General features: G+C 46.4%; 1 protein-coding gene across 11 annotated transcripts; it reads right to left on the bottom strand.

The window, feature by feature from the left end:
- Window positions 1-6403: 6403 nt before the first annotated feature.
- PABPN1 (poly(A) binding protein nuclear 1) lies at window positions 6404-25263 on the bottom strand. 11 transcript variants are annotated; one of them, XM_073996983.1, is made up of 10 exons: window positions 25026-25263; window positions 24823-24910; window positions 23902-24341; window positions 12739-12834; window positions 10266-10380; window positions 9496-9563; window positions 9075-9181; window positions 8513-8600; window positions 8276-8427; window positions 6404-7314 (listed from the first exon to the last, which is right to left on the bottom strand). In XM_073996983.1, the coding sequence occupies exons 3-10, from the start codon at window positions 24331-24333 to the stop codon at window positions 7275-7277; spliced, it is 1098 nt and encodes a 365-aa protein (XP_073853084.1). In that variant the 5' UTR covers window positions 24334-24341; window positions 24823-24910; window positions 25026-25263; the 3' UTR covers window positions 6404-7274. The 11 variants fall into 11 exon arrangements, 10 of the variants coding, with proteins under 10 accessions (XP_073853084.1, XP_045252127.1, XP_045252128.1 ...); XM_045396192.2 differs by having other exon boundaries at window positions 25155-25263; XM_045396193.2 differs by having other exon boundaries at window positions 25161-25263.
- Between the last annotated feature and the right edge of the window lie 892 nt (window positions 25264-26155).

Genomic DNA, 26155 nt, shown 5'->3' with positions numbered 1-26155 from the left:
TTTTTTTTAAAAACTCAAAATGGATCAAAGACCTAAACATAAGAGCTAAAACTATAAAACTCTCATAGAAAATATAGACACATCTTCATGACTTTTGTGCTTCAAAAGATGCTATCAAGAAAGGAAAGAACCCACAAAATGGAAGAAAATATTTGTAAGTCATATATCTGATAAGTCTAGTCTTCAGTATTCAGTATTCAGCAAAGGAAGGCTGGGCAAGCTGTTGGGGAGGCTGAGGCGGAGGGTTTGCCTAATGCCAGGAGTTCAAGGCTGAAGTGCACTATGGCATGCACTGGAGTACCATGCCTATGTACGCTAGCCTGAGCAACATAGCAACACCTTATCTCCAAAAATAAAAATTAAAAAATTTTTTTAAAATTAAAAAGAAGTCTTACAAGAAGACAATCTAATTTAAAAATGAGGGCCAGCCTTGGTGGATCATCCCCGTAACCCCAGCACTTTGGGAAGCGGAGGCAGGCAGATTGATTGAGCCCATGAGTTCAAGAGCAGCCTGGGCAACATGGTGAAACCCCATTTCTAGAAAAATTAAAAACTAGCCGGGCATGGTGGCACACACCTGTAGTCCCAGCTACTCAAGAGGCTGAGGTAGGAAGATCACCTGAGCCCAGGGAGGTTCAGGCTGTGGTGAGCGGTGATTGCGCCACTGCACTCCACCTGAGGGACAGAGTGAGACCCAGTTTCAAAAAAAGAAAAAGGGCAAAGAATCTGAATAGACATATATATATATATACACACACACAACATACAAATGGCAAATAAGCACATGAAAAGATGCTAAACATCTTTGAGTCATCAGACAAATGCAAATTAAAACCACAATGAAATACCTCTTCATACCCTCTAGGATGGCTATAACCAAAGAGATTGACAATAAGAAGTTTGGTGTGGATGTAAAGAGACCAGAAGCCTCATACATTGCTGGTGAAAATGTAGAATGATGCAGCTGCTTTGGAAAACAGCCTGCCAGTTCCTCAGAAGGTTAAAGGTAGTTACCATGGGTCTTAGTCCATTAATTTGGGCTGCTGTAACAAAATAAGGTAGACTGGGTGGCTTACAAACAACAGTTTATTTGTTGCGGTTCTGGAGACTGGGAAGCCCAATATCAAGGTTCTGGCAGATTTGGTATCTGGTGAGATCCCATTTCCTGATTCATAGATGGCACCTTCTCACTGTATCCTCATGTGATACAGTGAGATACAGGCTCTTGGGCAAGGTAGCTCTTGGGGCTTCTCCTATGAGGGCTCTGCCCTCATGACCTAATTACCTCCCAAAAGTACCAAACTGCTAATATCATCACTTTGGGGGTTAGGATTTCAGCATATGGATTTTGGTGGAGGTGCAAACACCCAAACCATAGCACAATATGACCCAGCAACTCCATTCTTAAGTATATACCCACGAGAAATGAAAACATATGTTCACACAAAAACTTATATAGTTGTTTGGAGCAGGACTATTTGTAATCGCCAAAAAAATGGAAACGACCCAAATGTCCATCAGTTGATGATGGAAACAAAACGTGTTATATCCAATGAAATACTATTCAGCTATAAAAAGGAATACTGGGCCCGACATGGTGGCTCATGCCTATAATCCAAGCACTTTGAGAGGCTGAGGTGAAAGGATCACTTGAGCCCAGGAGTTTGAGGCCAGCTTGGGCAACATAGCAAGATCTCATCTTTACAAAAAATAAAATACAATAAAATTCTGGCTCTGCGTGGTGGCTCACGCCTGTAATCCCAGCACTTTGGGAGGCCGAGGCAGGCGGATCATGAGGTCAGGAGTTCAAGACCAGCCTGGCCAATATGGTGAAACCCTATCTCTACTAAAAAATAAAGAAATTACCATCCTGGCTAACACAGTTAAATGCCATCTCTACTAAAAATACAAAAAATTAGCCAGGCGTGGTGGCAGGTGCCTGTAGTCCCAGCTACTCGGGAGGCTGAGGCAGGAAAATGGCGTGAACCCGAGAGGCAGAGCTTGCAGTGAGCCAAGTGCGCCACTGCACTCCAGCCTGGGTGACAGAGGGAGACTCCATCTCAAAAATAATAATAATAATAATAATAATAATAATAATAATAATAAAATGTGAGCATAATTTGAGAAAGCCTGCTCATTCTAACCCTACATAAAAACAAGGAAAGCAGCAATATTATTGTAAAAACCCACCAACTGCTTCTTTTCTCCATTGCCAATGTCGGATTGGGTGAATTCTACCTTAAAAAGCACTGGGTTACCTCGGTTTATTTTGCATCATCCAAAGGCCCTCTAAAGATCTCTGATTCACAGACCCTCACCCCAGACAGATTTTATACACAGGCTCTCCCAGTCTCTTTCTTTCCATAGAACTCCAGTGAGATTGGGCTCATTTCTATCCCTCAGTTAACAGAGAACTGATCAGGAGTGACTGACAGAAATCATCTACCAAAAATAACCAAGCTTGCCCAAGGAAAGTAACTTTCGCCTGGTGCGGTGGCTCACGCCTGTAATCCCAGCACTTTGGGAGACCGAGACGGGCGGATCACCTAAGGTCAGGAATTCGAGACCAGCCTCAACATGGAGAAACTCCGTCTCTATTAAAAATACAAAATGAGCCAGGCGTGGTGGTGCATGCCTGTAATCCCAGCTACTCAGGAGGCTGAGGCAGGAGAATTGCTTGGACCTGGGAGGCGGAGGCTGTGGTGAGCCGAGATCGCGCCATTGCACTCCAGCCTGGGCAACAAGAGCAAAACTCCGTCTCAAAAAAAAAAAAAAAAGTTAGCCGGGCGCGGTTGTGGGTGCCTGTAGACCCAGCCTCTGGGAGGCTGAGGCAGGAGAATGGCGTGAACCGGGAGGCGGAGCTTGCAGTGGGCCGAGCCGCCACTGCACTCCCAGCCTGGGGAACAGAGCGAGACTCCGTCTCAAAATAAAAAACAAAAACAACAAAAAAAAATAAAGTAACTTTCTTTCCATGCTTCTTCCTCTAAACCTAGTATCTTTTAAGTAAAATAGTTAGTCTGACTCTTAAAAAGAATAAAACTAAAGGCCGGGCGAGGCGGCTCATGCTTGTAATCCCAGCACTTTGGGAGGCCGAGGTGGGTGGATCACGAGATCAGGAGTTCGAGACCAGCCTGACCAACATGGTGAAACCCCGTCTCCACTAAAAATACAAAAATTAGCCAGGCGTGTGGCATGTGCCTGTAATCCTAGCTACTCAGGAGGCTGAAAGGAAAACTGCTTGAACCTGGGAGGTGGAGGTTGCAGTGAGCTGAGATTTGGCCACTGCACTCCAGGCTGTGTGACAGCGCAAAACTCCGTCTCAGGAAAAAAAAAAAAAAAAAAAAAAAAAAAAAAAAAAAACTCCAGAAAAGGAGTTGTCGAACAAAATAAACTTTAGATCTCAACCAAATTTTGAGAGATCAGGGATTCTCTGGAGGAAGAAGAAAACTATCAGGTCCAGGTTAAAGGCAACACTATTGTTGTTATTACCTTTTCCAGGACAGGAAAGGCAAGCCCAGGGTGAACAAACGTCTTTTGGGCACCTACTAAGTGGCAGGCCCTGTGAGGTAGACACAAAGTCACAATCGATGCCCTCCAGGAGCTTGCATTCTAGTGGGAAAACAGAAATGTAGTTATTTCCATCATAAAACCACGAAGTAAATATTAAACAGGGATAGGACCAGTTTGTCCTGACTGCAGGAGTGATTACTTCTGACTAGGAAATCAGGAAAGGCTTCATGTCTGTTGTACCTGGCTTACACTTAGAAGGATATGCATGATTTTGATAGAAGAGTTGGAATGAGCATAGGAGGCTAGAGGGAACAGCATGAGGGATACATGAAAATAAATAGAATGCATAGTACATCAGATGTAGGGCAGGATGTGGAAGGGAAATGTAATCAGGATCAGATTGAAAAAGGTTGTAGTTCCGGACAGGCGCAGTGGCTCACACCTGTAATCCCAGCACTTTGGGAGCCCAAGGCGGGTGGATCATGAGGTCAGGAGATTGAGACCATCCTGGCTAACACGGTGAAACCTCGTCTCTACTAAAAATACAAAAAAAAATTAGCCAGGCGTGGTGGGGGGCCCCTGTAGTCCCAGCTACTCCGGAGGCTGAGGCAGGAGAATCGCTCAGGAGGCGGAAGTTGCAGTGAGCCGAGATCGCGTCACTGCACACCAGCCTGGGTGACAGAGCAAGACTGAGTTTCAAAAAAAAAAAAAAAAAAAAGGTTGTAGTTCCATGTTTGCGTTTGTACTTTGTACTTATCAGTGGCATCATAGAGGACTTTTTTGGCAATAAGAAGTTTGGAGACTGAGCGTGGTGGCTTATGCCTATAAACCTAGCACTTTGGGAGGCCAAGAGTTCAAGACCAACTTGGCCAACATAACAAGACCCTATCTTTTCAAATAATTTTTTTAGGAATTTTTATTTTTCAAAAAACAGTTTGAAGCCAATACATCCGCCAGGACCCCTGCAATGATGATGGGGAGTTACTCAAGCAGTGAATGTAGGAATAGAGAGAACAGACAAGATACAGTAGAATTGACTGAATTGACTGAACACGGAAAACTAAACCAGAGAAGGGTCAAAACATGATTTACCCTCCAAGACCCAACCATGTATAGGGATCTTTTAGAGCCAGCCATTTAGTGCCCCCTGGTGGACAGATGAGGCCATCACAGCATTAACAGCAACAAGTCACTTAGGTTGTTTCATTCTTCCAGTAAGTTTATATTGAACACTATCCAGACCCTCATTAATCAGCCCCTGCAGAAGCCACAGAGATCACCAGGCACTATTTTAGGTGAATCTAGTTAGGAGAAAAGATAGACCTCAAATGCCTAACCCATAACAAGGTAGAATAAATGACAAAATGCTAAAATATGTGGTGGGTAACACTGACATGAGATTTTAGAAAATACTGCAATTTGAGAGGTGGGTTAAGGCTTCAGATATAACAGTTTTGTGTTTGTTTTGTTTGTTTTGAGACGGAGTCTCGCTGTCACCCAGGCTGGAAGTGCAGTGGCTCAATCTCAGTTCATCTCCATCTCCACCTCTTAGGTTTAAGCTATTCTCCTGCCTCAGCTTCCAGAGTAGCTGGGACTACAGGTGCAAGCCACCATGCCTGGCTGAGTTTTATATTTTTAGTAGAGACGGGATTTCACCATGTTGGCCAGGCTGGTCTCGAACTGACCTCAAGTGATCCGCCCACCTCCGCCTCCCAAAGTGCTGAGATTACAGGCATGAGCCACTATGTCCAGCCACAGAGCCATTTCTTTAACATATGATTTTTGAAGAGCATCCAGGTCAGAGGCAATTGTGAACAAAACATCCTGAGAAGTAAATGAAAAAAATAGTAAGTTTGAAATACTAAGGAATTCTATAGGCAACAAAGTCTGAAGGCTCGAGCTGGCTAACGATGTAGTGTTCAAGTTTTAAGACCAATCTGACAATTGAATAAAAAATGGAGAAATTACGATGCTCAAGACAAATTTTAGATATGAAAACAGTGAAAGCCAGCTGTGAAGTCCTAATAAACTGATCCTTGCCAGGCGCTGCGGCTCACAACTATAGGAAGGCCAAGCCAGGACTGCTTGAGCTCAGGAGTTCGGGACAGCCTGGGCAACATAGCAGCAACAAAAATTAGCCAAGTGCGGTGGCAGGCACCTACAGTCCCAGCTATGTAGGAGACTGAGGTGGGAGGATCACTTGAGCCCAGGAGGTTGAAGCTGCAGTGAGCCACTGCACTCCAGCCTGGGTGACAAAGCAAAGACCATCTCAAAAAAATAAAACGGTCCAATCAATGTAAGTTAGCTAGACACATTAAATGGTTACTGTATTGTTGGAAAAAACAAGCTTTCCCATTGTCTGTTGGCTAAGTGTATTTTGTCTTTTGCATTTCTTGGGCCCACCTTGAGGTAGAAAAGGTAGCTGGGCGCAGTGGCTCACGCCTGTAATCTCAACACTTTGGGAGGCTAAGATGGGAGGATTGCTTGAGAAAAGCCTGGTCAACATAGTCAGACCCCAAAGACAAGACAGGTTAACCAGACCTCAATCCAAAGCTCTAGGGCTACTGGCATGGATAGTTCATTTGCATGTAAGTTGTATCAGGAGCACACAAAAGCGCCATGAGGTCAGTAATTCGGTTATTCTTTTACTTTCCCAGGCTTATTTCTCTCTCAAATGCCAATCAGGGTTACATGTTATCCAGAAAACCTATCATTGTCAACTAAACACATCATGTTCCTGCTAGTTGTAATTTAACTCCTACTCCTTAATTCACAAGTGGCAACCTCCCTTCCACAACACCAGTACTTCTACCGCAAAGCAGAATTAATAGCCATCTGTGATCTAAGAGAGAATAGGAAGATAAATAATCCTTACACCCAAAAGGCCAAACAATTTTTATTTTCAAAAACAACTTTATTCATGACACATATTAAAAAAAAATTCCCACCCCTGGAAATGAGCTAAAAAAATAAACAAAATCCACCTCCCACCTCCCTGTTCCCACTTCCTCCCATTCCCTCCAAATAAAAGGGAAAAAAGGCAAAGGAAAAAAACAAAAAAACAAAACAAAACAACTGAAAAACAAAAACACCCCTAAACCCCCCAAAACAAGGTAGTGCATTTCCCCAGGGGGAAGGGGAATTTACACTGGAGCCGCTGGGAGCGGATCGGAGATCTTCCGGCTACAGAAACCTGCAAAGAAAGACACTCAAAACAGAAAAAGAAACACAAAAGGAAACAAAATAGATCACCAGGCAATCTGGAGGGGCAGGGAGCCGGAGAAGAGGGGTGGGGTGGGTGGTAGACCTGGCTGGACAGGAGCAGGCAGGAGGGGACTGTGAAAGGCGAGAAGACGGAGGGAAGGTAACAAGCAGAACAGTTTGGTGTCCTTCCAGAGCCCTGGGTAAAAAAAAAACCTCCTACCACCCACGCCCACCTACCCTTGAGCAGCCCCCAAGGGGACGAAGTGGGGCAGGGAAACATGGGGAGCAGCTTGCGCAGTTGAGACGTGTCCATGGCGAATCCCCAGAGTGAATAAGCAGCCCCCTGCCCCACTCCCTGGGCCTTCCCCTACTCCCCAAAGCAGGTCCCTCCTCAGCAGTTAGTTATGGGATTCTCCCCCCTTCCACAGTATATCTTTTTTTTAAAAAATATTTTTTTTCCATCAAGGTCATCTTCTGTTTTTCTTTTTTTTTTTTTTAATTCTTTTTTTTTTCCTTCTTTCCTCTTTTTTTCCTCTCTCTCCTCCTAATACACACTTTTTTTAGTAAGGGGAATACCATGATGTCGCTCTAGCCCGGCCCCTGGAAGAAAGAAGGAGAGTTAGGTGTTAACGTGATCACTAGATAGTTCAGTACAAGCCCCTCCCCGTGGGCCCTTGACCCAGTTACTGTGAAGGGAAGTGGGGAAAAGAAGTTTTCAAGTGTCCTAAAACTGACCCCATGATCCCAGAAATAGTAACACACCTTGAGAACTGGGGCAGGGGGAGGGGGGCTTAACAGAAAACTTTGCCAAACAGTGGCAAAAAAGAAGTGCATCTGAGTGAGAAACAAGGGCAAGAAAAACGACCCTCTTTTTATCCAGTTTTCAGTCCTCCACAGCTCTTATACCCTAGGCCATCACAAATAGATCCTCCCTAACTCCTGGGAATAGGCAGGTAGAGTTTATGAAAAGCCAAGGTTTATATGCCTAACCTGTCTATTTAAATGTAAAGAGACAAGTGAAGCAAGGCAAAAACCTGGACACCACACTAGGCCCAGTGAGAAGTTAACCTTGCAAGACTGGCTCAAATAAAAAGTAAATATCTCAAAATCCTCCCACAAGGCTGTTGGGGAGGATCAACTAGCTAGCCTCTGGTATTCTTCCAAGGGAGGTTCAGTCTTCAACCCCTCCCTCCGAAAAAAGAAAAAAGTAACAAATGTCCAAGCAGTGCTTTCACTGCCTGGAGGCCCTGTTCCTCCTGGCTTCGTGTAAACACCTTCAAATGCCACCAACTCCCAAGAAAAAAAAGGCTGGGGGTGGAAGCCTCTTTGAACCAAGGGAGGGATGCAGCCCTTATCACCAATTCCTACTGCAGAAAAGATGATGAAGTTGGCCTTCTGGCCTGGCCTGCAACTACCTTCCTCACCCTGCACAGGCAGGAGACAAAGTTCCTGAAGACCACAGGGAGGGGTGGGGGAGGGAGGTTCCTCAGACCAGGAGAGAAGGAAGCATACAGGGCTCATGGGAGGCGGGGGGGAAGAGGAGCAGCCCATCTATCCTGACCTGTAGACACGACCCCGGGGCCTGCTGTTAAAACCACTGTAGAATCGAGAGCGGGAACTGTTGTAGTTGGTGGTCCGGGCGCGGTAGCGGGCTCGTGGAAAACCCCGGTCTGTTGTGCTGATGCCTGGTCTGTTGGTTCGTTTTGGGATCACCTGAGTCAGAGATGAACAAATGATAGCCTTAAAGTCAACCCAGAGAGTTTATACAGAACCAGAACAGCAATGGACATAGGCTTACCTTGATTTGCCTTCCTCTAAATAGGGACTCATCTAAGGCCAAGGAAGTCCTCACTGACTCTTTGTCTGAGAACTCTATATACGCAAATCTGAAAAGAATTGTCATTGTATCTCTCTGAGGTTACAAATACCTCACAAGTCAAATTCAACTTGCAGGCATGCTTCTTTTTGGGCTACAATGTGGTTACATTTTTTATTTGTCAAAATTCTTCTAAATGGAAAATTTCATTCAAAATCATTTAAATTTTAAAATTTCCAGCTACTCTTTGAAACTTGTAAAAATAAGACACACAGGGCCTGAATTTCCATATGGCCATAACAGGCCAAGTAGAAGCTGCCCCTCCCCTTCTAGTTTGTGATCCCACCCACACCTAGCCTTCATTTTTGTTATCTGGCCTCTGAAGACATTTAGGTGCAACTCTTGATATATATCAAAATTGATGCCATGATCTTAAATGACACAGATCACCTGTGTTAACAGCAAATAACTTACTGCTCACTATAAAACATAATTTATCTATTTTTGCACTGTAAATTATCTCAACTTACTCCCCTTTACTTACCCTTTGGGATGGCCACTAAATTTGTCACAGAGTATGGTAACACGGTTGACTGATCCACAGCCATGAAAGTGAGCTTCCAGCTCTTCTGCTGTTGCACCATAGTCCACCTGATGAGAGGAGAAAAATTTCACAGGCACCAGGCAAATTCCTGTCTCAACAGGAACCCTCCCTAGCCTTTGGTCTGGGCCATCTATACACCAAAGCACATGAAATCTGGTAATTTGAGGAACTAATCCTTTTGCTTCCAAACCCAGAGCCTTTGCTGATTACTGATCATTCCATTACCTTTAACCTCCTTCCCACACTCCCTCCACACACCCCCAAAACCACACCGATCCCGGAGATGTTCCTTCCAGGACTATTAAATAACTCCCCAAAAGAAGAACTTGCCCCCAACCCCAATCAGAGCCCCAGCACATACATTGCCAACATAGATGGAACGGGCATCAGCCTCCATCTTCTCCTCAATGGACATGATCACTGGGCCAGCTATCAGGAAAAAATTATATTTTTAAAAAACCACACACTTGTTTTTGACCAATATATTGCACTTCCACCACCAGCACTATCCCATTAGCTCAACGAAGGCAAAGATTTTGGTCTGTTCTGTTCTCTGCTGTACCCATAACCTAGAATAATGCCGAGTCCATAGCAGGTACTCACTAAACATTCGATAAATTGAAAGAATAAACTAATACACACTTACAACAGTATAGGAATCCCTCCTGCCTCCAAATCAAATCCCTAATGAATGGCTTTGGCTGAAATGCTTTTAAGAGTGAGCAAAATTAAGTGGGCTGAGACTCCACATTTCTAGATTAAAGGGGAAACCCCTTGCAGCTTGCTTTCTCTTAGAATCCTAACTAAAGCGTTTCCAATTGGAAGAAAACTATTAGATTTGAAGGTCAAATGCGAGCTTGCAACCTCTACAAAGGATAGACGTAGACTAAGAACAAAGAGCAACACAATTATAACAGGGACAAAGGGAAGCACAAGGCTACCACCACCAAAATATAGGTTCTGCCTCACAAAGGTCAGGCGAACACACAACGGATTATGACCGCGGCACAGTCATAATAGCTCAGACAAGCAGCTCCAGGGTGCCGAGTATCTTACCCCACATTCCCCATCTTCCCCACAACCCTTCCAGCCCGAGAACCCTGGCTCCGCGTGCAACCGCCAGTTACTCACCATTGCCTGGAGGTGGACTCATATTCATCTGCTTCTCTACCTCGTTCTGTAGCTCCTTTAGCTTCTCAGCTTCTTCCTCCATCTCCCTGACTCGAGCTTTGATAGCTTCCAGCTCCTAATATAAGTGGGGAGGGTATGGAAGAGAGCTTAAGAGGAACCAACGCAGGGGCTGTGCCCTGCTCTCGGCCGGAGCGCGGCCTCAGCCACGCTCGGCCATTTCCCTCGCCCCATGCGAGGGTCGTGATAAAAGAAAAGCAAGCTACCCTCTCTAGAACAACACTAGGCACCCGTGACGCCCGAATCAAGCCAGCCGGGCCCCTTGTAGTGATCGCTGACCCATCCCCGGCCCGACCCGGCCCCAGCCACGTTATTCCCCGCCCAACCCCACCCCCCGCCTGCCTCCCGCTCGCCCGAGCTCTGGGCCTCCAGTGACCCGGCCGGCCAGCCGCCGGCCTGCTGGCTCGCCCTCCTTTCCTCACCGGGTCCTCAATGGCGCCGTCCCCCGGGTCACCCTCGACCAGTCCCGGCTCCTCCTCCTCCTCTTGGCTGCCGGGGGCTCCCGAACCAGGCCCAGGGCCCGGAGCTCCCGGGGGGGCGCGGGGCCGGGGCGGCTCCTCTTCGGGCTCGGGCTCCGGCTCGGGCTCCAGCAGCAGCTCCTCAGGCTCCAGTTCCTCAGACTCCAGGCCGTTCCCGTAGTCCCCTGCGCCCCCCGGGGCCCCCTCCCCGGCCTCCCCACCGGCCCCGGGCACAAGATGGCGCCGCCGCCCCGGCCCGGAGCCCCGACCGCCCGCAGCCCCCGCTGCTGCTGCCGCCGCCGCCGCCGCCGCCATCGCCGCTCAGACTGGGGCCCGCCGCCCGGCGATTGGAGAGCTGCGCCGGCCACGCCGAGGACTCATTAGTCAAGCTGCCTGCCCGTCACCACGAGCTAGTACTCCATTGGGGAATATTACTTGGCAATCAAATGAGACCCCACCTCTAAGGCGGGGTACTGTGCCAAATTCTCAAATCCCGGTAGGGGAAATCTGCCTGTCAATCAACACGCGTCCCACCTCCTATCGAGTCCTTAGGTAATAATACCGCCACGCTGTGACGATATTTCTGCTTCTCCCCGGCCTACGGGCGGGCCCGCGAAGTATAGGACGCTCCGTGATTGGCCCTAGCTAGGCGACTGGAAAGGACCAATCTTCCGATCGCCTCACCGCAGTGGCCCAATCTCAGATGCTGATTGGCTCGCAAGATTCGAAGGAGTGACACTCGTTTCGTGACAGGTGAACCTTGCCCCCGAACGGACTGCCCGGCTTCAAACTTGGAAAACGCGAAGTCACATGACTAGCCAGCCCTTAGGGGGCCGCCATCTTGATACTACTGCTTGCCAGCTAGTGAGCTGTTGGCCGAGTGAGGCCCAAAACAGAGCAGCAGTTTCAGGAAACTTGTATCCTGACCAGGAAGCACTAGTAGATGGGATATTGCTGAAAATGGAGGTTGTGAATGAATCATTCCAGGAGGGAGCTTACTTTCTCCATCCAGGTTATTGGCACCATCATCCACTAGCTCTCCCACACCAGAAAGCAGGGAGGATTCCTCAGTCCAGAGCTACTAATCACGAGTCCTGTCTGTCCCACCCTCTTGTGTAGACCTCCTGCTCCCTAGTTCCAATTTCTTCTCTTCCCTGGACAGCTTCCAATGTCACCCTTCCAATCTGCACCGCTAACAGACTGGCCCCCCTTTGCAGGCGAGGTAAAGCCTCAAAACGGTAAATCACAGCCTTCCACACCCCAGCATGTGGTTACTTTGTGGATGTCTCCTTCCACCCTTCTCGTTCCATTTTGTGTACCTGCACCCAGTCTGTGCCTCTAACATGTAGTCCCCCTTCAACCAAACCACTGCAAACCTCAGCTTCCCCTCATTTCCCAGGACAAGTGGGCCTCTCTCCACAGCGCGCTTCATTGTTTTGTGGTTTCTTAACTAGGTTGTGAGCGCCTTCAAATGAGGGGCCGGATACTATTTATATTCACATCTCCACAGCCTGGCAATATGCCTACCACATAAGGTCCTGTTAGATGTTTGTTGATTGAGCATGCATTGATTGGGGATCTGGGTGCCACCCTTCATTTCAGCCCTCAAGCTCCCAAGATCCCAGAGGAATTTCTCCTGGCAGGCTCCCACTACACGGCTGCATCCGAAATATCAATGAGACCTAGCCCTGGAGGGCAGAATTGCCACATTTTTGTAGCAATCTAACACATTTATTAAAAAGGAAGGAATGGCAGTGTAAGTTTGCAAGAGAAATTTTTGTGGGCACACTAACCTACAGTTCAAAAGATACGTATAAGCCCAACCAAAAAGTTAAACAAACATGGTTGGCAGAGGGATTTGGACAAGAGAACATCTTCATTAGCAAACCAAAAAATCAAAAGTGACTCATTATACCCCACTATTCCCCTCACCCCCACTTTTTCTCACAATTCCTTACCTCGAGATCTGGGGAACTTGGAGCAGAGTCACAGTCGCTTAAAATTTCACTGCAAATTACTTCATCAGCCATCTCAGCTTCAGTGATCTGGGATAACTAAAGTTGAGCACCGAAGACAAGCTCTAAATGATTGAATACCCTGGAAGAAAGGTCTTTTATACTAATCTTAACCTAATCAAGATTTGTTTATCTTATTGGTACCCAATTTAATCAAGCCAATGAAAGGAAATGTGATTTTTAAAAATGGCTTTGAATCCTATTTTTGTTGAGCGCTTGATTTTGTAATAAGCACCACTCCTTATTATCTCATTGGACTCTCACAACAACCCCATGAGGAAAATATTTCCAAAACCATAATCTTCTTTAGGGAAAAAGAAAAAGGCTTAATGAAATGAAGAAACTTGCTTAAGTCATTGGACTAATTAGAAGTGTGCAGTGCTGGCTGGGCACGGTGGCTCATGCCTGTTATCCCAGCTCTTTGGGAGGCTGAGGCGGGAGGATCACCTGAACCCAGGAGTTTCAGACCAGCCTCGCCAAAATGGCGAAACCACATCTCTACTAAAAATACAAAAATTTAGCTGGGCATGGTGGTACATGCCTGTAAACCCAGCTGCTCGGGAGGCTGAGGCAGGAGAATCGCCTGGGCAACAGCAAGACTCTGTCTCAAAGGAAAAAATATAAATAATATATATAATACATAATATATATTATGTAATATATATAATAGTGTGCAGGGAATTCAAAGCCAGCTTTCAAAGCTCAGATCAAAACTACTATAAGGCCTGCTTTAATACATAAAAATTATGTGTGAAAAATGGAAAGACTAAATCCAACAACAGACAAAAGTTTAAGCAAACTATAATTATATCCAAGAAAAAATTATTATGCACCTATTAAAAGGGTTACCTAGTGTGACAAACATGTGAAAATAATTTTGTTAAGCCAAAGAAGAATGTAAAATCGTACATAAAATATAATTACAACTATGATTTTTTTTTTAAAACTTAAGCATGGGAGGAAAAAAGGAGCAAGAACCAGTACAATCTTTCTATTCTTTGGCAATATGTACCAAAAGCTTTTAAAATGGTGAGATTCTTAAGATCAGGCGGAGTGGCTCACAACTGTAATCCCAACACTTTGGGAGCCAGATTGCTGAGTCCAGAAGTTCAAGACCAGCCTGGGCAATATAGCAAAACTCATACTCCACTAAAAATACAAAAATTAGCTGGGCATAGTGGCATGCGCCTGTAGTCCCTGCCCAGCTACTTGGGAGGCTGAGGCCACAGTGAACCATAATGGTGCTACGTGCACTCCAGACTGGGCAACAGAGTAAGACCCTGTCTCAAAAAAAAAAAAAAAAAAGGCCAGGCGAGGTGGCTCATGCCTGTAATCCCAGCACTTTGGGAGGCCGAGGTGGGTGGATCACCTAAGGTCAGGAGTTTGAGACCAGCCTAGCCAAAATGGTGAAACCCTCTCTCTACTAAAAGTACAAAAATTAGCTGGGTGTGGTGGTGGGCGCCTGTAATCCCAGCTAGTCAGAAGGCTGAGGCAGGAGAAACGCTTGAACCTGGGAGGTGGAGGGTGCAGTGAGCCAAGATCATGACACTATATTCCAGCCTGGGTGACAGAGCAAGACTCTGTCTCCAAAAAAAAAAAAAAAGTTGAGATTCTTAACCCAATAATCCTATTATCTCTTCTAAAAATGTAATCCAATTTGTGAATAATTTTTTTTTTTTGAGACGGAGTCTCGCTCTGTTGCCCAGGCTGGAGTACAGTGGCACTGTCTCCGCTCACTGCAAGCTCCACCTCGTAGGTTCACGCCATTCTCCTGCCCCAGCCTCCGGAGTAGCTGGGACTACAGGTGCCCGCCACCACGCCCGGCTAATTTTTTTTTTTTTTTTTTTTTGTATTTTCAGTAAAGACGGGGTTTCACCGTGTTAGCCAGGATGGTCTCGATCTCCTGACCTCATGATCCACCCGCCTCAGCCTCCCAAAGTGCTGGGATTACAGGCGTGAGCCACTGCGCCCGGCCTGTTTGTTTTCGTTTTGTTTTTTGAGACAGTCACTCCACAGCCCAAGCTGGAGTGCAGTGGCCTAATCTCAGCTCACTGCAACCTCCGCCTCCAGGGCTCAAGCGATTCTTGTGCCTCAGCCTCCTGAGTAGCTGGGACTACAGGCGCACCACCACCACGCCCAGCTAATTTTTTTGTATTTTAGTAGAGATGGGGTTTTACTATGTTGCCCACAGTGGTCTCGAAATCCTGAGCTCAGGTGATCAGCCCACCTCAGCCTCCCAAAGTGCTGGGATTACAGGCGTGAGCCACAATGCCCAGCCAGAATAAATATTTTTATCGAAGTGAAAAAATACAGATAAATCACCAAGTGGGCATTAAAATTATTGTACACAAGTAGATGTAATTGTATATAGTCATTATGCCTTTGAAACGTTTTAACATCAAGGAAAAATGCTTGCAATATAATCATAAGCAGAATTGCGTATACAAAATCGTATGATCATAAAAGTAGACCAAAAAATACTGGAAAGAAGTATACCAAAATAGTTCTCTCTGGGTGACAGCATTATGATTCATTTTCTTTATAATTTTCTATGTTCTACAAATTTTCCGCAATCATTATTTATTTACTTGTTTATTTTGCTGCCGTTGTTTTTTGAGACAGGGTCTCTGTCACCCAGCCTGGAATACAGTGGCATGATCACAGCTGACCGCACCCTCAACCTCCTGGCTCAAGCGATCCTCCCTCCTCAGCCTCCAAAGTGGCTGGGACTACAGGCATGCACCACCATGCCCAGCTAATTTTTTCTATTTTTGTAAAGACAAGGTCTCACTATGTTGCTTAGGCTGGTCTCAAACTCCTGGGGCTCAAGCCATATGCCCAATTCAGCCTCCCAAAGTGTTGGAATTATAGGCATGAGACACCATGTCCAGCCCATTACATATTTATTTTTAAAAAATCACTCCAACTTTCAAATTTCTTCTAATAAGCATGATTACCTTATGAAAGAAACAAACACATTTGGCTGATTGTGGTGGCACACACCTGTAGTCCTAGCTAATTCAGAGGCTCAAACAGGAGGATCACTTGAACCCAGGGGTTCCAGGCTGCAGTGAGCTATGATCATGCCACAGTACTCCAGCCTCAGCAACAGACTAGGACCCTGTCTCAAAAAAAGAAAAAAGCAAACATATTTAAAAGACTATTTGAGGGACAGGTGCGATGACTCATGCCTGTAATCCCAGCACTTTGGGAGGCCGAGGCAGGTGGATCACCTGAGGTCAGGAGTTCAAGACCAGCCTGGCCAACATGGTGAAACCCTGTCTCTACTAAAAATACAAAAATTAGCTGGGCATGGTGGCGTGTGCCTGTAATCCCAGCTACTCAGCAGGCTGAGGCATGAGAATCACTTGAACCTGTGAGACAGAGGTTGCATTGAGCCGAGATCGCGCCACTGCACTCTAGCCTGGGCGATCTCAAAAAAAAAAAAAAAAGAAGAAGAAGAAGAAGGGAATGGCTCCATGGAGTTGAGAAAAGGAGAATTAAGTAGTAAAAATGGGTGAGGGCATTCATAGTTCTTCCCAGAAAAGTTTTCTCACCAAACAACATAAATATTTGACGTCTTGGTAGTTTACTCCCTATTTTTATCTCTTTTCTTGAAAGTTTTACAGACAACAATAATGCTCTATGATCTGGAACTACTTTGAAATTTTTACAGACTGCAATAATGATCTACGATCTAGAGCTACACTTTAATATGATAGCCACTAGCCACACATGGCTACTGACCATTTGAAACATGAGTAGTCCAATTTGAGATGTGCTGAAAGTGTTGAATACACACTGAATTTTGAAGACTTAGTATGAAAAAGAGAATGTGACATAATTCATTAATAATTGTTTAATATTAATTCCATGTTGAAATGATAATATTTTTATATACTGGGCTAAATAAAATACTATTAAAATTGGTTTAATTCTTTTTGCATTTTAAATGAGGTTACTAGAAAATGTAAAACTACATGTGGCTTGCATTATATTTCTATTGGACAGTGCTGATGTAGAAACTTGGAGCCTTTCTCCTTTACTGACCTCTATCTTGAAGCAGACCTCAATAATCTTCTAATGTGGTCTGGTCCTGCTTACCTTAGCTCCCTGTTTGCCTTTGCATGGAAGTGGGGTAGCCACTTAAATATGAAGGACCCTCTGTTGGGCTGCTTAATTTCCATTCTGCTTCGTTAACTTTTTAAAAATTTTGTACCTAAAGAACTTGTTTTAATATACTGTACTGGAAATATATGTTCATGGTCAAAGAATCAGAAAATACTGACAGCAAAAATAACAAAATAAAAGCACTCATAAAGCCTACTATCCAGAGACAATCACTAATGATATTTTGGCATATATGCTTCCTGAAACTTTCAATATGCAAATATATATCAAGGCGCACAGATAAAAATATTTTAGCAAAATGGGATCATACTGTATATATTATTTTCTAATCTATTTTTTTTTACCCAATCAAAAAAAAAAGGACAAACATCTTCCCACATCAATAAATATATTTTTCCAATTTTGTCATAGTTTTACCCAAAAGTCACCTCAGAAATGAGGCCTTCTCTGACCACTCAATTTAAAATTGAACTCTTATGTGTGTATATATATACACACACATTCCCCTCAATGAATTACTTTTCTTTATGGTATTCATCACCTTCTCACATATTATATAATTTTAAATTTTTTGTTTCTCTTACTAGAACATAAGCAACATGAGAACAGAGATTTGCATCTGTCTGTTCACTCTACCTCAGAGCCCGTAACTGTGCTTAGCACATAGATGATGCTTGAATATTTTCTGCATAAATGACTGAATAAACTACACAGCATTTCATTGTGGTGTGTTTTCTGGTTGAGTTTCAAAATAGTTGATTTATTTCTGTATTTCTCCTATATCTACATTTAAGGCAGCATTTTATTTATTTATTTTATTTATTTTATTTTTTTTTTTTTGAGGCGGCGTCTAGCTCTGTCGCCAGGCTGGAGTGCAGTGGCGCCATCTCCGCTCCCTGCAACCTCCACCTCCCGGGTTCAATCGATGCTCCTGCCTCAGCCTCTCGAGTAGCTGGGACTACAGGCACTGCGCCACCACACCCAACTAATTTTTTTATTTTTAGTAGAGACCGGGTTTCACCGTGTTAGCCAGGATGGTCACGATCTCCTGACCTCGTGATCCGCCCGCCTCGGCCTCCCAAAGTGCTGGGATTACAGGCGTGAGCCACCGCGCCCAGCCTTAAGGCAGCTTTTAAAGTCTTCAAAGGATCTGCTATTAAGTAACAACACAGAGGGCCGGGCGCCCTGGCTCACGCCTGTAATCCCAGCACTTTGGGAGGCCGAGGCGGGCGGATCACGAGGTCAGGAGATAGTGACCATCCTGGCTAACACGGTGAAACCCGGTATCTACTAAAAATAAAAAAATTAGCCGGGCGTGGTGGCGGGCGCCTGTAGTCCCAGCTACTCAAGAGGCTGAGGCAGGAGAATGGGGTGAACCCGGGAGGCGGAGCTTGCAGTGAGCCGAGATTGTGCCACTGCACTCCAGCCTGGGCGACAGAGCGAGACTCCGTCTCAAAAAAAAAAAAAAAAAAAAAAAAAAAAAAAAAAAATCTACAATCTATCCATTTACTAGAAATTGTAACTAAGTGTTGCACAACTTTATTGAAGATGTCATTTGTCCTAACACACTTAGGACCTTCTAATAGATTCAGAAGGTCCTAGGTGTGTTCTATTAGGCTCATGACAAATTAGCCCAAATATGCTGTTCTGTGATGATTTGGCTTAATACAGGACTAAATTTTGGACTATCTAAAGTGATAGATGGATTGTATTTCCTTCATACAGTTCTCCACCAGTGTTATTTCTCGCATAGGACCTTCTGAATCTCCATTTGGTGTTTTTCGAAGAAACAGTGGTCAAAACTCAACATCATATTTGCTTTTAGATGTCACAGAAGGTGGTGTCCACTATATCACTGTCTTCTCAGAAAAGCCACAATTTTTTTTTTGCCCCTCTTAATAGGCTTTTATAAATCCTAAGAAGAATGTGAATTTCATTTTGTATTTTAATTTGCTTTAGCCACCAAGAAGCTCACAGCCGAATTCACAGCCTAGCTTTAGTATTTGGAAATGCTACTTATAGAATGTTTTTCTGTGCATTAATTTTCCTTTTGCTGCCATCTTATTTCAGTTTTCCCTTTACCCCTACTTATTTTTTTTACTTAACCTTGAAATTCAACCCTGACTTTAAAAATTTGTTTTCCTATTATTTTGTGTATTATAGTAAGATGTTGCAAATATTTTTTGGAACTAGGCAAATGTAAATCAATCATTAAATCAATCACACAGCAGTGGAGCTAAATGCAGCAGCTATCATACTTGATGATATTAACTATTAAGAACATCTAATTTCCTTTCCCATAGTGCCATATTCACTAAGCCACTCTCTGATTTTAATATGGCTTTCCCTGTCGACTTTTGTATAGAGAATAGAAAGAGAATGCTGGATTCCTCTAAACAATTATATTTCTCGCAATTTAACACATAAACCCAAGTACCAATCTATTGCACTGGATTACAGAAAGGCTAGAAATTCCCACCTGAAATTTAAAATTAGGATCACTGTTTCAGTTAGACATGACTTTGATGTGGTCCAAGACTAGAGGTAGAGAAGGATGGGCTGAATATTCCTAGAAATTCCATCCAGTTTATCAATTTGCATTAAAATGGCTGAAATCAAATGTCTCACAGGACCAGGAAAGGAAGCAGGGACTCAATTTTTGCCAGACCCTCCCCCCCCCGGCCTTGTTTTTTGTTGTTGTTGTTGTTGTTGTTTGTTTTTTTGAGATAGAATCTCCCTCTGTCACCCAGGCTGGAGTACAGTGGCTCAATCTCGGCTGACTGCAAACTCCACCTTCTAGGTTCAAGCAATCCTCATGCCTCAGCCTCCTGAGTAGCTGGGATTACAGGCACGCACCACCATGCCTGGCTAATTTTTGTATTTTTAATGAGACAGGGTTTCCCCATATTGGCCAGGCTGGTCTCGAACTCCTGACCTCAAGTGATCTGCCCGCCTCGGCCTCCCAAAGTGCTGGGATTACAGGCATGAGCCACCGCACCTGGTCCAGACCTATTTTTAAGTCTGAGGTAGGCAGCAAGGCACCACGGAGAAATGTTTATTATTATCACACTCTTCTGATTAGAGCCTGAACCACAACTGGGGACTTTATTACTAGCATACAAAGATTTTTGGTAGGTTTTCTTTGTTTTTCATTTGGTTATTGTTAGTGGCAGTCCCAGAGTACCGTATACACGCACCCTCCCGAGGCTCAGGTTGGAACAGATGGAATTCTTGGCTTTGACCATTTTGTAGGAGTCGGGTGAGGAGGATGGGGGAAAGACTCTTTTTTTTTTAATGATCCCAACGCTTTCTCTCAAATCCCTGTTATTCTAATTATTGCCTTTTACAAGGTCATGAAGAGATGATTGGATCAAGGAAATGTCCTGACCCCAGGCTATACAGTGTAGAAGTCACAAACCCTGTTCAGTCCTTCTCATTAAACTTCTGGGCTTTATTTATTTTTTTAATACGACCATTACATATTACACAAAAATAAAAGTCAAATGAACTTGGTATTTATAAATTATTAAATAAAAATACAGGAATATAGATTTATATTTATAGAGCTTTCTTTTCTTCTAAACTAACCAAATCTGTTCTGCCGTTTTATGATTTTAAAAAAGTAAAATAGTGTATGTGTGCCCTAGAATAAGTGGGGAGTGGGATTAATAATCGCAGGACCGAGTTGCCCTACTTCCGCTCCTTCCTTGGCCTAAGCAAAGTCTCTATTTGTCCCTTTGGGCTCTGGAGAGCAAGAAACCCCTCTCCTCCTACTTAATCTTTGAAAAATGGCAATTACATTTATTTCCCTTGTTTTTTAAAAAACGAAATGGATTTAAAAATTGGGAGCCATACTCAGCCTTCTTGGCCAAGAGCTAATCCCAAGGAACTATATGGCTCTAGAAGAGAGTCCCTAGTTTTCCCTGACAGAAGAGTCTCTGGGGTTTCCCTTCAAGCTAAGAAGGGCAGGACAGGTCAAAATTGCCCACTGTGGTCCCATCTAAGCTCTGTTTCTGGGAATCCAGACCAAGCCCTTTACCCTTTCAGAAAACAGCCTCTCTTTCCACCCAGGTGTCAAGACTTCAGAGCAGGGCATTTCGGTAACCTGGCCATGGTCCCTGCAGCCCCTCTTGGCTAAAGGTCCCGGGGAATGCTAACAGGGATATGCGTCCTGTGGTAGAGGGTAGGGTGAAGAGTGTGCTCCAAACCTGGGGAAGGAAGCACAGGTTCCAATTTGGAGCCGATGGTCTAGTCAGTGGTTTTCCAACATTTTTTCAGCAGCAAACCCCTAATGCAAATAAAATCTTACCCTGAACCCCGATATGTAAGACAGCTACAAGGAGAGCTGTTCAGTTTGAGGGCAAATTGCCCAGCCTGCTCAACTCCCCACCCCCTTCATCTCCCCAAGGACTCCTGAGGCAACCCCTAGGAAACTTCAGGGCTCTGCCAAGCAGTTTGAAAACCACTGGCCTAGTTTGTCCTGAGCAAGTCAGAGACCCCCCACCCCAACTGCTTGCCACAAGCTGGCTCTGAGTTTCTGGTGTCAGCATACTCACAAGACCAAGTGGCACATGCAGCCTACCACCTCCCCTAGAAATACCATGAAAAAGTGCAGCCCTCTCTCAAAAGCAGAAGTCTGGACTAAACACCTGAGGCCAATTTGGTCCCACATTCTAGCGAGCACAACTACGTTGCCACATTCTAGGACCAAGTGAAAATCTCCAAGAAGAGTCAACCATGGTCTAGCTAAGCTGATCAGTGCTCAGGACCACAGGCAGGGTTCTAGAGCACTGTGTCAGAAAGTTAGCATTGGAGAGCAGCAATCTTAGCACCTTGGAAAGTGCAGCAGTGAGGTCTGGCTCAGGGCATGCAACTGGAGAGAATAATTTCTTCCTCAAAAGAAAAAGCCATAATCTGAAGCTGTTCTAGAGGACTGCGAGTTCCAAAGTTAACATCCTCAGACTCTGAGGTACAGACAAGTAACACCCATGCAAACAGTGTGGCTTCAAATCATAAATGCTTCTAGGTCATGGTAGGTACTCTAGAACCCATATGCCTGGCCCCTGATAAAGCCGAACCAAAGCCCACAACACAGCATAGGCCAGTCCTGGAGTGCCCATCACCCTCACACCCATGGGATTCAGGGCTGAAATGGTCCTCTCAAGGCATCAACAGTCTCACTGAGACACAGTGTGGGACCCAGACTGTACTCAAGATCAGCACTTATGTCCACAACCTCGAAAGGAAAATTAGTTAGGGCCCCAATTTAGAGTTTCAGTTTGGGTACAGAGGTCCCAGAGATTGGAAACACTTTAGGCACCATTGTGCCTGAGTGGGAGAGGAGGGTGGCAGGCAGGTCCAGCTACCTAAGCCTCCACCCATCCAGGCTCAACAGCCCTGCCCTTCTATCAGAGCCCGGGAGGCAGCAGCAAGTGCATGATGCACAAGGAAGGGGGATGATGAAGGAACAAGGCCAGCTGCAGAACTGCTCTTCTCTTCAAAGCCTTGCCAATTACTTTCTGGAGAGAAGCAGCAGAGCCCTCGGTCTGGATACAATGTTTCTCTCTAAGCCTTGAGGCATCAGGACAAGGGCAGGGGAAAGGAGGGGTTGGGAGGAGGGACAGAGAACTGCCCCTAGTTCTTGCCATTGCAAGAGGGAATGTTTTCTCCTTGAGGAATCCCACCACCACCAGATTTGCCAGGCAGCCCAGCATGCACACCAGCATGCGTGCACATGCACACGTGTGTCCAAGCAGCCCACTGTTACAGCCACCTCTCCCTATCACCTGAGAACCCCCAAGCTTCCATTCCAAAAGGATGTGCCTTCTGCGTTCCCCAAATCCCACTCATCTAATGGAATACAACTGATTATGCAAGTCCACCTTCCTCAGGGCTGCAAACCAAGTTCCAGGTCATTTCATGTGCCCACACCTATAGGTGTGATCCCTCCCACATCCCCCAGCCCTGGATCGACTCCATCTCCTGCGTCCCTAAACTTGCCGAAACATTTCCCTCACCTATGTGTCCTGCTCACTCTTCCAATCGCCTACCTGGCCTACTCAGCTGCCTCACACACTACCCTTCCCCTGCCCATCCTGTTCCATGCCCACCCATCCACCAACTCCATTTCTTCCAAGGGCATTTCTCTGTTCTGTTCCTGCTCTCCTGGCCCCCAGCCACACCTAGCCCCACCTGGCCCTGGACTTTCACTTGCTAGCAAAAAAGGCCCCTACAGTTACCAGGGCCCCCAGTGCCACGGCCCCCGTCAGCACTGTCCTCACTGATGCCCAGTTCCCCTCCCGCAGACGCCGCGCCTCCTCCAGGGCCCCGTCCCCGTATAGAGCTGTGAACTCCGCCTGTGGGAGAGAAGGGAAGTAGGAGAGAAAGAAGGAGAAAGGGATATCAGGAGAGGAAAGAGTGGACAGAAGAGGAGAGGAAGAGTTCCAGTTCCATCCACTGCCAACACTACCCCATACCCAGCTCCTCTCTGGTCAAAGCTCTTCTGGCTGCAAGCCCCTCTGATCCCCCCAGGTGCACCCCCACCCTGAGAGACTGGTTCATTTGCCGCCCACTCTGCCTCCAGTGAATTCCATCCTTTCCTTGGCGAAAAATTCTGCTCAGAACTAGCATCCTTTGCCAAGGCTTGCCTGACCACCACCCATCCCTGGTCCTCCCCACCTCCCACACCATGACTCAGGTGCAAAAAGTCCCTGACAACATTCCCCTGCAGGCACTCCTTGGGTGTGGATTCTGTCCTCTGCTTGGGACCATGAGCCCATCCAGTGTTGACTGCATGGCAGCCCTGGAGTGCAGAGTCCAGGCATCTCTCAATCTGATTCCACCCAGACGGGGAGACTCAGCCCCGCACCTCATTCCCAACATAGCTGCCTCAGTCTCCAATCAGAGCTCCCATCTTCCCCCTGGAAACCAGCTTTGCAGAGGGATGTGCAGAGCGGCAATTGAGAAGCTTCTTACCCAGCCCCCACTGCTGTGGATCCAGTCAGCCAGCCGCGTCTCCAGGTAGGCCACCATCCACTCCTGCACTTGTCCCACCAGTGGTTCCATCTCCTTGTTGACACTCTCAGCACACAGTGCAGCCCCAAAGACAAAGAAGGCTACAAGGCGGCCCCAGTTGGGGCCCCCTTGGAAAAGTTCATCGGAGACCTGGGTGAAGCGTTGCTGTGCTGAGCCTGGGGTCACATGCAGCTGAGCCGCCAGATCAGAGAAGGTGCGCCGGAAGCGGGTCTCGAACTCATCTCCAGCTGCCCGCATGGCTTGGTGCAGCGGGTCAGCTGCTGGGCCCTCCCCGGGGCCAGCTCCACAGACATAACCCTTCTGCCTCAGCTTATAACCTACAAAGTCTGCCACCAGAGCCCGTGTGTCTGGGGCCGAGGCTGGGGTCGCCATCCGGGCAGCTATAAGAGGCAAGGATGAAACACTGGCATGAATATATGGAGAGAGAATCAGAAGGGGCATTTCTGGTTTGACCAACCCAGTGAGATGAGGAGGAGAGAAGAAATGCTCAGAGCTCACTGGACAGGGAGAGGCAAGAACAAGGGAATTAAGTCATGATATGAGACCAGGCTGTGAGGGGCTGGCCATTACATTCCTAATATGCCAAATTACATTTAAAACAAGTACATTTTCTGTTTAGAGATACTTTAGATTCTTTTCATAATAAGACAACGTCAGCTCTGTGACACCCCTACAACCCTCCCACCCCTGGGCCTCCTTAGTCCACACCTCCTTGGCTAGAGGAAGGGGCTTAGGACCTCCCCAAATGCAAGATATAAAGATGTTGGCAGAGGCACAAGATGAGGGGGAGCAGATGGGCCAAAGAGAAAGGTGGGAGACGCAATGGTTTACTCCAGACAGAGAAAGGAAGGAGACACTCACCCAGCCGGGATGGCAGCTCTTAAGACACAGCACTGGTGGCAAGGAGCCCCCAGCTGGGGCCTTTCATCCTCCCGGCCAGCGTGGAGCTCTGGAAAGGGGAGGGGGAGATCAGAACCAGGAGGGGAAGGCCAGGGATCAGGTTCTGGCCTGGGAACGGCTAGGGTTGCAGCTCTGGGCCTGGGCCCCTGCCCCCAACGCTCTACCAGCTGTGTGGCCGAATCCATGTTTAATGACTGTCCTCCCGGGAAACCCAGGGCCAAGGGCTTCCTGCCGACACCATCTGTATTCGCGGTTCCCCCTAGTGCAGCCCAAAGGCCCAACTCCTCCCTTACCCCCACCTCAGCCAGTCTCCAACCCCGCCCGCCTGCCAGGTTAGGGATCTCACGGGTCAGGCCGCTGCCGGGATCCGGGCCGTTTCCTGGTGCAGGAGCTGGGAGGGAGGGAGAGAGGGAGGAAGGGAGGGAAGGAAGGAGGGAGGAGAAAGGGGGGGCAGAGGGAGGGCCCGGCGCCGGGTGATGATGGGGCCCAAAGATGCGTCCAGAGAGAGGGGCGGGGCTGGGACGCAGGCCTGCGAAGGGCCACTACTCAGGAAGAGGGAGGGCTGCTGAAGGCAGTGAAGGGCTGCCTGAGAGGGCACGGTGGGCTGGGCTGGGCTGGGCTCCTGAGCCTCGAGGCTGCCCAGAGAAATATGCCGGACTTCAGGACATCTTGGGGCAAATTTAGCATTTCCAGGAGGTTTCCGATGTTCCATGCACTTGTTGAACTTTTCCAGCCCTGAATTGTGTGCCTGGAAAACAGGAGCAGTTCCCATTAAGCTGGGAACCGTCTACTAGGTGCCTTACCCTTTTGGGACTAGCAGACACTACACAGACACCAAACCTTTCCCATCTTTTCTCCAGGACCTTTAACCCAGTGTTGTCTTTGTGGGCTGGGCTTCAGCCAGGCATCAAGGAGCCAGGACTTGGATCACAAGCAGTTTCTTCCGGTACTTTTCTTTAATTCATCTTCTTTTGTAATCAGATTGATTTTAGTGGTTTTTTTTCTTTCTTTCTTTTCTTTTTTTTTTACCCAACACAGGAACTAATTCTCATTGTGAAAAAAATCAAACAATAAAGAGGTATGGAGTAATAAAATACAGGTTCTCAAACACACACACACATACACACCCAATTCCACTTCCCTCCCTGCAGGTTGCCATTGTTAAGCTTGATGTTTATCCTTCCAGATTACATATATATGGGGCCATTATTTATACATGGCAGTATATTTATACAGGGCGGGTCACAGGTGTGAAGCAATCTGACCACAGCTGATCCACATGAGAGCACTCACA

This window comes from Macaca fascicularis, chromosome 7, assembly GCF_037993035.2.
Source record: "Macaca fascicularis isolate 582-1 chromosome 7, T2T-MFA8v1.1".
NCBI lineage: Eukaryota > Metazoa > Chordata > Mammalia > Primates > Cercopithecidae > Macaca > Macaca fascicularis.
The sequence above is the reverse complement of the archived record's forward strand: the minus strand, read 5'-3'. Positions and strand labels throughout refer to the sequence as shown.

Coding starts and splice junctions, on each gene's coding strand:
- PABPN1 (XM_073996983.1), bottom strand. CDS start 24,333: ATGGCGACCCCAGCCTCGGCCCCAGACACACGGGCTCTGGTGGCAGAC. Junction 10,381..12,738: donor CAAGTTCCCCAGATCTCGAG/GTAAGGAATTGT, acceptor CACTTATATTAG/GAGCTGGAAGCTATCAAAGC. Junction 9,182..9,495: donor GTTCCATCTATGTTGGCAAT/GTATGTGCTGGG, acceptor TCCTCTCATCAG/GTGGACTATGGTGCAACAGC.